Genomic DNA, 9,076 nt, shown 5'->3' on the forward strand with positions numbered 1-9,076 from the left:
ATCTAGCGAGATGACACAGCAGGTGAAGTGATAATGGATGAGGGGGGTGATGTAGCGAGATGACACAGCAGGTGAAGTGATAATCGATGAGGGGGGTGATCTAGCGAGATGACTCAGCAGGTGAAGTGATAATGGATGAGGGGGGTGATGTAGCGAGATGACTCAGCAGGTGAAGTGATAATGGATGAGGGGGGTGATGTAGCGAGATGACTCAGCAGGTGAAGTAATAATGGATGATGGGGGTGATGTAGCGAGATGACTCAGCAGGTGAAGTGATAATGGATGAGGGGGGTGATCTAGCGAGATGACACAGCAGGTGAAGTGATAATGGATGAGGGGGGTGATCTAGCGAGATGACTCAGCAGGTGAATTGATAATGGATGAGGGGGGTGATGTAGCGAGATGACTCAGCAGGTGAAGTGATAATGGATGAGGGGGGTGATGTAGCGAGATGACACAGCAGGTGAAGTGATAATGGATGAGGGGGGTGATGTAGCGAGATGACTCAGCAGGTGAAGTGATAATGGATGAGGGGGGTGATGTAGCGAGATGACTCAGCAGGTGAAGTAATAATGGATGAGGGGGGTGATGTAGCGAGATGACACAGCAGGTGAAGTGATAATGGATGAGGGGGGTGATGTAGCGAGATGACACAGCAGGTGAAGTGATAATCGATGAGGGGGGTGATCTAGCGAGATGACTCAGCAGGTGAAGTGATAATGGATGAGGGGGGTGATGTAGCGAGATAACTCAGCAGGTGAAGTGATAATGGATGAGGGGGGTGATGTAGCGAGATGACCCAGCAGCTGAAGTGATAATGGATGAGGGGGGTGATCTAGCGAGATGACTCAGCAGGTGAAGTGATAATGGATGAGGGGGGTGATGTAGCGAGATGATTCAGCAGGTGAAGTGATAATGGATGAGGGGGTGATGTAGCGAGATGACTCAGCAGGTGAAGTAATAATGGATGAGGGGGGTGATGTAGCGAGATTACTCAGGTGGTAAAGTGATAATGGATGAGGGGGGTGATGTAGCGAGATTACTCAGGTGGTAAAGTGATAATGGATGAGGGGGGTTATGTAGCGAGATGACTCAGCAGGTGAAGTGATAATGGATGAGAGGGGTGGATGTAACAAAATAATTAGGAATTAAGGACCGAGTATTATATTGCGTGTACTGTACATTTATTGTAATGATATAGGCAGGCTAGGATAATATTGGTGTAAGTCAAATCCCCTAACCCCCTCCTTTACCATTATTTTCTACGTGCAATTCGTTCTTGACGTCGCGATTTCGAGATACGCGACTTTTTCCAGGAACGCATCTGTCATTGCCTATGTCATGGAGGGCCTGTGATGTGTTTGTCGTTGTTGCGACGTTCAGACCCCGCGACCCCCTCCTGAAACATCCGTGAACAAAAAGATCCTCATGTAGCAAGCTCATCGATGTTCCTCTCCCGGTATAGATAAAGCGAATGATTCCGATGAATTATAATTCTTGTTGTGTTTGTCATTGCAGACCCCACGTGTACGGCTCTGCGACGTGGCAAGTGGTGAACTTTCCAACTCCTGTGCAGTTTGTCGGAGCGAACGGCACGCACCTCCTCCTGATCACGAACATCATTGGGTCCCTCATTATCTGTGAAGTATGAATGCCCTTCATTCATCATGAGCGGCCGGTGCCTCTGCTGGGCGAAGGCCTCCTACAGCCACCCCCCAAAAAATCCAGACATTTTTTTCCCTCCTCATGATGACGATCGCTTGTGTTGTGATCGAAACGTCGTAGCTTTTATTTTCATTTCATTGACTTTTTTTATCTACGTGACTTATGAATATGAATTCCTGCAGTCGCGAAAGTTTTAAGTCAAAATTTTCTTCCATTATAGTTACGGTCTGTTCTACCTATACCGCCGCAGAGTTTTCATAACACAACTTGGATGATACAACGCGATCGAGTAATAGCTTCATAGAGCAATAGCGCCATCATCATCATCATCATCGAACGAGGCATTGGGATGCTGCTGGATTCTTCTAGATGCTACCCACCACGCACTTCAAGCTTTGCTCAGTCTGCGTATGCATCTCAGGCGCTATTGCGGTTCTGTGCTTCGCCCCTCTATTATTATAATTCATTCCGTGTATTCGTATTTAGTGCCTTATTTGTGGGACCTTTTTTTTGGCAGTCTCAAAAACGATGAATCAATTAGAATAGCCGGTTTCACCCTTTTCTGGCAATAAAATAGGTGTTTTAGACCCCCACCTGTACGGATCTGCAATGCGGCAAGTGGTGAATAATGCAGACTCGATGCCTTTGAAAAGGTATCTGTTTGGCATTTGAACATCCCAACACTTCTTGCATTATTGCCACGAAGAGTGAAACCTATTCTTAATCTGTGATTTGAAGCTTTAGTGACTGCAGGAATCCATACTCTTTGGTTCTTTTCGATAAAGTCGCCTGAAGACGAAGGCTTGTGATGCGTTCGAAACGTCGTGATTCATTTTATTTTATTTCTACCTACGCGACTTTACCGAAAGCACCATAGAGTGCCTATTCTTATTGTTGAACATTTTTATTTTTTATACCGGCAATAATGTATCCGACATGCTATAAGTGGCGCAACCAGAGCTATAAATGCACTGATACTCGCGTAGCGTAATGGCGCCGGCTGGTGGACAGCAGCGGCAACTGTGGTGGACAGACAGCGCACACGCCGGTTGAGGGCGTGAGCACGGTGCGTGTTGGCAGAGCGGAGGAACTGGGGCAAGGGTCACGGAGGACCCCATCTGGAGTCCCCTGGAAGCTGCTAGTAGGTTCGAGAGAAGGGAGGCGCAGTCAGGGCGGAGCCTGGTAGCATAAAAGGAGCCCAGAGCGTGGGGGGCTCGAGGCTGCCGGTTCTGGGAGTGGACTCGTCTCGTTGTTGCTGTCGTCCCATTGCCGTCGTCGCTAAACGTCTCCGCTAGATATTGCACTACGAAGGATTGCAGTTGGATATCTCAGTCAGCATCGTCAGTGATAGACGTCTGGTGTTGTGCACAGGCTAGGCTAAGCTACTGTGGAGAGTGTGCGGACGAGACCGTAGGAAGTTGTTTAATAAATAAGGTGCCCCCTACGAACCTTTGTCTCCGAATCGCCGACACTAAACTTGCATTGCCTTTGCACTTTCGCCTTTTGGCATTCCCTGGTCTAACACCGGTGCAGAGAGAAGCCCATGAAGAAAGCTGTCTCTGGTGTAGGCCAGTCAGTTTCAAAGACGATGCATAGATTATTATCGGAGCACGTTTGTGTCACATCTTTTGCCACAAGTATGCGTGGTTAATGCGGATTTGATGCCTTGCAATGGGTGTGTGTGACCAATTGGTAATTTGAACGTCTTGACCATAATTCCCTCTTCATTTTCTTTGTTCTTTCGGTAAAGTCACGTAGAATGAGAATAAAATAAGAAATTTATAAAATAAAATAACACAATAATATTCTCACGACGTTTCGGCCACAACACAAGCGGCCTTCATCAGGTGAAGGGATGCTGTCCTCCAGACAGTCTCGTCCCTTCACCTGATGAAGGCCGCTTGTGTTGTGGCCAAAACGGCGTAAGAATTTTATTGTGTTATTTTATTTTATCAATTTATTATTTTATTCTCATTCTACGTGACTTTACCGAAAGAACCAAAGAAGATTAATCCTTGCAGTCACGAAAGCTTTAAATCGAAATCCCTCTTCATTTGTCAGAACGGGTTAAAGGGCCGATTCTTATTGCGTCGTCATTTAGTGCCTTGCTTCGCTTCTCCATATTTTGCACTCCTATTGTTATTATTCTTATTATTCTTATTATTTGTGTATTGTTTGTTGTTGTGACTTTCTAAACCCCCATCCTCCCTGCTGGACATCTGTGAAAAAGAGTTTGATAGCTCCTCGGATTCCTTCTCCAGCCTAAATAAAGATTCTAATTGATTCTGAGATTTCAATGCTCACTGTCTGTGACGGTCAATTAATCAATCTTTATTTTTAAGTGCCAATATCGTCAATCAATAAAGTAGGCATCGACTCACATTACAACGGAATGGAAGCAGTACAGGAGGCACGGAGCGCCAGAAATTAACAGAGAAAGCCGTCACGACCCCAGCGGCACACACAGTCTGAGCAAAGTCAATTGCAACACCGAGCAAAACGAAGTTGTTCTAAGGGAGGAACGGGAGGCTGCAGGTTGCCGTTACGGTGAAGATGGTTGCACTGTGTCGATATTTGGAACACACTGGAGCTATGCACTCTTAAATAATTCAAATTCAAAACGAATTTCCTTGAAGCTGTACTCTTTGGTGCTTTCGGTAAAGTCACGTAGGTATAATATAAAATAAATCACGACGTTTCGGGCGGACGCTTGTGTTGCGCCCGAAACGTCGTGATTTATTTTTCTACCCACGTGACTTTACCGAAAGAACCAAAGAGTGTGGATTCTTGCAGTTACGAAAGATTCAAATCAAGATCCTTGAAGCCGCTTTTCATGTTTAGTTTGTTGTCCATCCCCCCGCGCCTCCGATTCGCACACTCGGCTACGTACGGTGTGAAAGAAGTTCTACATACATAAATATTACTATGCACTGTACGACTATATACTACAATGGAGTACACATCGCAGGGTAAGGCTCTCGATCAAAACGTCCGTGAAATCGATGCAGCAGCGACATGGAGTCGGCGCTGTAGAATGACAAGACGCCCGCCTCCCAGTCCAGGTGAACCCCGACTCTTTTGGGAGCATCTCGCACCGACAGTTTTGTTTCCGTCTCATTATGTACCGCCGTGTAGTCATTGCCCCGTTTCTTAAGGCTCCACGAAACTTCATTGCACCCAATGTTGCAGGCATCGTCGTCACCTTTCCGTGGTATCGCGCCATACGTGACACCAATGATGAATGTCTCACAACCTCTCACGTCCACCTTCCAGAAGTGGCGACCCAAAGAGAATTTCTCAGAGCAAATGACCGGTTGGTAGTGGTCGAATCTGTCTGAGTTGTCACGGTATGGTTGGGTGTGTGTGGACGTCCTGACGGTTTTAAAGTCGGCAGAAATCTGGAGGTTCCAATGTGCCGTGTTTGGGTTCAGAGTCGGCGAGCAAGTGCCTGTAAACAATAATAATGCAAATATTGTGTTAAGCGAACATTGTTTACTTTTGAGAAATACACTTTGCAATCTTACCCATAAAAGTCAGTTTTTGTCTGTCTGTGCGTCTGTCTGTCTGCGTGGTTACCTGGTGACGTTTTTACCTGACAAACTGTGGGGATTATGTGTCAAAAAAGTACATGGATACCATGCGATATCCCCCGGGACAAAAAAGCGCCGTTCGTATTTCACATCTGTCAAGTTTAAAGTAGTTAAATGTTGCGGAGGGAGGGGTGGGGGGGGTAGTGGCCCAGCCCCAGGCGGCCAAGGCGCCACCTCTGCCGACTGGGTAAGCTAGGCGAGGCCGGGGGCTCTGCACGGGACTAGGCCTCACCACGGCACTCTGTTAAGATAGTAGTAAACCGCTATAGAGTCGGTAGATACTACTATGGAGTCAGTAGATACTACTGCAGTCAGGAGATACCACTACCGTCAGTAAATACTTCTACAGTCAGTAGATATTACTATAGTCAGTAGACACTACTGTAGCGTTAGTAGTTATTACAATAGTCAGTGGATACTACTATAGAGTCAGTAGATACTACAATAGAGTCATTGGTAACTACTATAGAGTCGGTAGATGCTAATTTAGACTCAGTAGATACTAGTCTAGAGCCAGAAACCTTTTAGATTAACTATTTACCCCACCACTTTCTATCACATTTTGATTCAGGACTTCTGCAAGCCTCTTATAATTTTGTTGACGGACAAATGGAAAGACTAACGGAATGCCGGGTTTTCATAATAGCTTCGTATTTGTGTATGTATAGGTATGTTTTTAAGAGAAGTTTTGAAATGTATTTTCCCCCCTGGGGCAACGCCGGGTACTTCCCTGCTAGTTGGCAATACATGTCAGTAAGAAGTACAAGTGGATTAATCTCAATCTGGAATCCATCTATTCGGGGATGACGTGTTAGCCACTTCATACTTATTGTTTGGTGTTGAAGTAACTCGCTGTCCCCGTGTCCCTACTGGACATCTGTGAAAAAGAGCTTAATAGCTCATCGGATTCCTCATTCAGGATAAAGATTCTGATAGGCGTGGGTTTTTCTCCACGTACTCAAGTTTACTGCCACAATGCATGAACGCATTTCACTTAACGCGACGCTTTTCAGCAACGCATCAACCGCACTAAACGATGACTTATTGCACCGTACTAAGAGTTCATATCTCATACGAATATCTTTCTTCATCGGACATCAGCATTAGAGTTGAGTGACAAAGATGATGCATTAATGAACTCAGCAATGCACGTTGTGTGGCGTGTACAGCATATCACTTACTCGACTCGCTCCTCATGTTCGGGAATACCTCTTGCTTTTCACGATGTTCACGCAGAATGTCTTGGAGTTTCGGCTTCTTTCTCTTCTTGCGATTGAGGCGGCTTATCATGAACTTAACTCGATCTGACGCGCTGGGCTTCGAATAGACTTCTGAGAACTCGGATTGCGTGATGAGATCCTGGACGAGCAACTCGTGATGTAGCATTGCAGGGATCCTAGCGATCAACTCTCGTGCCACCGAAGGTTCCTCCATCGTCGTTCTGAGCCGTATAACTTTCCTGTCACCCTTCTCTGCATCGGTGTTGTTTGTGCGATGATCTCCGCTGTTTGCAAAGTGATGACAAATCGGAATGTCTTCTCTGCTCTCATCCACATTCAGGTTCTTGAATGATTGAGCTGTTAAAATATTTGTAAGAATAAACAAAACAAAATTTGAGTTCTAACTTTGCAATTGTTTAATGCCTTCGTCACGATTATTATTGTCATCATGATACATTCATTTTAAGTCATCACTGGGAGGTCTCCCCAAGCCACTATCATTTATTATGGTCCTGCGCTGAAATCAATTTCACTGTCATAAAATAGTTTGACATGTAAGCTGATATCACTCCATCTCCGTCTCTGTCACCAACAGCCATCAATGTGCCCACAGCCACTCTCATTTCTCCGTTGTGTGTCTCTTTAGTTTTGGTGACATTTATATATTTGATCATTATTTAATTTTCTGAGGGTGTTCATATGCTCGGTAATTGCTATATATAATTGGTTTTGTACAGTGCTGTGGGATATAATTAACATGAACGTCGCGATATTAAATTAAATTATTATTACGAAGTGCTCCGACATGAAAAAAGTGAAAAAAAGTCTACGTTTAATGGATTGCAACGCTGACGAGAGTGTAAAGTGTACGCACGGCTCGTCTTCAGCATGTCCAGGAAATGCCGTTCCCTGCTCTGCTGTTGTTCGAGTGTCTCCAGCAGCTTTCGGCGTTTGCCTTCCCCTCGTATCATGACGTGCAACAGGATTGAGTCCGCACGTTTGGCGGCAAGGGGAATTGTAAACGCCTTCCAGTACTCCTCTTCTGTAACCACATTCCTCCTCTTCAGCTCGTGCAGGAAAAGGGAGGGAGTTTTGCCGATCCACTCTCGCAACTCTGGCAACTCCCTCTCGACGTCCTTCCAGTTGCCTTCTCTGCCTTGCGCGATCATTTGACCGATGAAATCCTCTATGCTTTGCTAGAGTAAAGGCACGGCAAGTGAGTGAGCAACAATCGCCAGATCATCATCATCATCACGCACAACACGGCTGACCAATAGGGAGCCATCCGTCGACAATCTCCTATTTTACCTTTACCAGATGGGAATTCCTCTGGTACAGCCATGGAATGCCCAGGTACGGAAAACCTCTCCACTCTCTCCACAACTGATCTCCCCCTAGAATGCTGGACACTTCCTCTCCGCCCCCATCCATATATAAAAGTTACGACTCTACACCAACTTCAGAAAATACCTTCAAGGGTGGACACGGCGAATTCCATCCCCGCGCCTAGACAACACTTCAAGCACCTAAAGTCCCCCTCCTTCCCTCCCTTCCAGCACGGTCTTTCTGTACCCCCCCCCTTCCACTTTCCTCCAGAAAACCATGGACCCGTTGTGTCGGGGCTTGCACGCTTACCACAATAATGAAAAACACAACAACAAGAAGAGTGTGGGATAGACTTAGTAACGTGGAATGACTTACATTCACTTCATCATGAACGTAGACATTAATGCCTGGCAAATCATCTCTCACCAGCTGCTAGCATATGAATAGAGGGGGGGAGTACATGATGATAAACAAAAAATATGAACTTTTCTTTTTCAATCAAGGCACTTCATAATGAACATACAGTCTACATGTAGCAGTCACCCCGTCTTACTCCTCGGTAATATCACGTGAGCATTGATTTTGATCACAGCCGGTCGCTCGACTTTTCTCACTCGATTCAAGTACTCAATTGTTGCCCCAGCTGCCCGTATCAACACATCAACTTTCATCAATAACGTAGCAAAAGATGCAGCCACGTCTCTCTCTCTCTCTGTCCTCCTCCTCCATTCTCGAGCCTTGTAACCCTCCTTGTCCTCCTGCCTCGTCCACGCCCACCCCACACTTCCAGCCTGCCCCCACTCCCATACCGGAACTGTCTCATGGCAACCCTGCCTCGTCTCTTCCCCCCCTGCCCCTCCACCATTCTCGGTCATTACGCACGACTTATGTACATTTTTTAAGACATAGGATTCGTTTTTCGTTCCAAACGTTTTGGTAAACGCTGATCTTACATTGCTGCTGTGTATAGTAACTACCACATGGCATGCTGTTTTATATTATCAAGTTTCGAGAGCCACTGGTCAAACACACAAAGTGATCAGCTGCCACTTGCGTGGCACAGCTCCATCATCACTGAACACACCGTGACGGGAAAGATGCTCGCGTGAAGATATTCCGAGTGCTTTGATTATAGACGAAAATTCAACCGTACAATTTGGCTCAACCTTTGTCTTTTTTTTTAAAGGATATTCACGATAACAACAAAGGCTAATTGTCCTCTAAAAGTAGGCAATGATAAAACATTCCATGTGTAATGAGTCCACCAGACGAAGG

The 9,076-nt window shown here is 45.8% G+C and overlaps 1 protein-coding gene across 2 annotated transcripts; it reads right to left on the reverse strand.

Annotated features, from left to right (window-relative positions):
* Positions 1-3,975: 3,975 nt before the first annotated feature.
* On the reverse strand, positions 3,976-8,630 carry LOC142906625 (uncharacterized). 2 transcript variants are annotated; one of them, XM_076054829.1, is made up of 4 exons: positions 8,177-8,630; positions 7,350-7,671; positions 6,437-6,832; positions 3,976-5,113 (listed from the first exon to the last, which is right to left on the reverse strand). In XM_076054829.1, the coding sequence occupies exons 2-4, from the start codon at positions 7,642-7,644 to the stop codon at positions 4,611-4,613; spliced, it is 1,194 nt and encodes a 397-aa protein (XP_075910944.1). In that variant the 5' UTR covers positions 7,645-7,671; positions 8,177-8,630; the 3' UTR covers positions 3,976-4,610. The 2 variants fall into 2 exon arrangements, with proteins under 2 accessions (XP_075910944.1, XP_075910945.1); XM_076054830.1 differs by having other exon boundaries at positions 5,038-5,113; positions 6,465-6,832; positions 8,177-8,626.
* Between the last annotated feature and the right edge of the window lie 446 nt (positions 8,631-9,076).

Source organism: Petromyzon marinus, chromosome 68, assembly GCF_048934315.1.
Source record: "Petromyzon marinus isolate PM22_M1 ecotype Great Lakes invasive population chromosome 68, UKy_Petmar_22M1.pri1.0, whole genome shotgun sequence".
NCBI classification, from domain to species: domain Eukaryota; kingdom Metazoa; phylum Chordata; class Hyperoartia; order Petromyzontiformes; family Petromyzontidae; genus Petromyzon; species Petromyzon marinus.

Excerpts from the sequence above, each read along its gene's own strand:
- LOC142906625 (XM_076054829.1), bottom strand. The coding sequence starts at position 7,644 with ATGATCGCGCAAGGCAGAGAAGGCAACTGGAAGGACGTCGAGAGGGAG. Across the intron at positions 6,833-7,349 it reads GGACATGCTGAAGACGAGCC|CTCAATCATTCAAGAACCTG; the intron begins GTGCGTACACTT and ends ATATTTTAACAG. Across the intron at positions 5,114-6,436 it reads GAACATGAGGAGCGAGTCGA|GCACTTGCTCGCCGACTCTG; the intron begins GTAAGTGATATG and ends TATTGTTTACAG.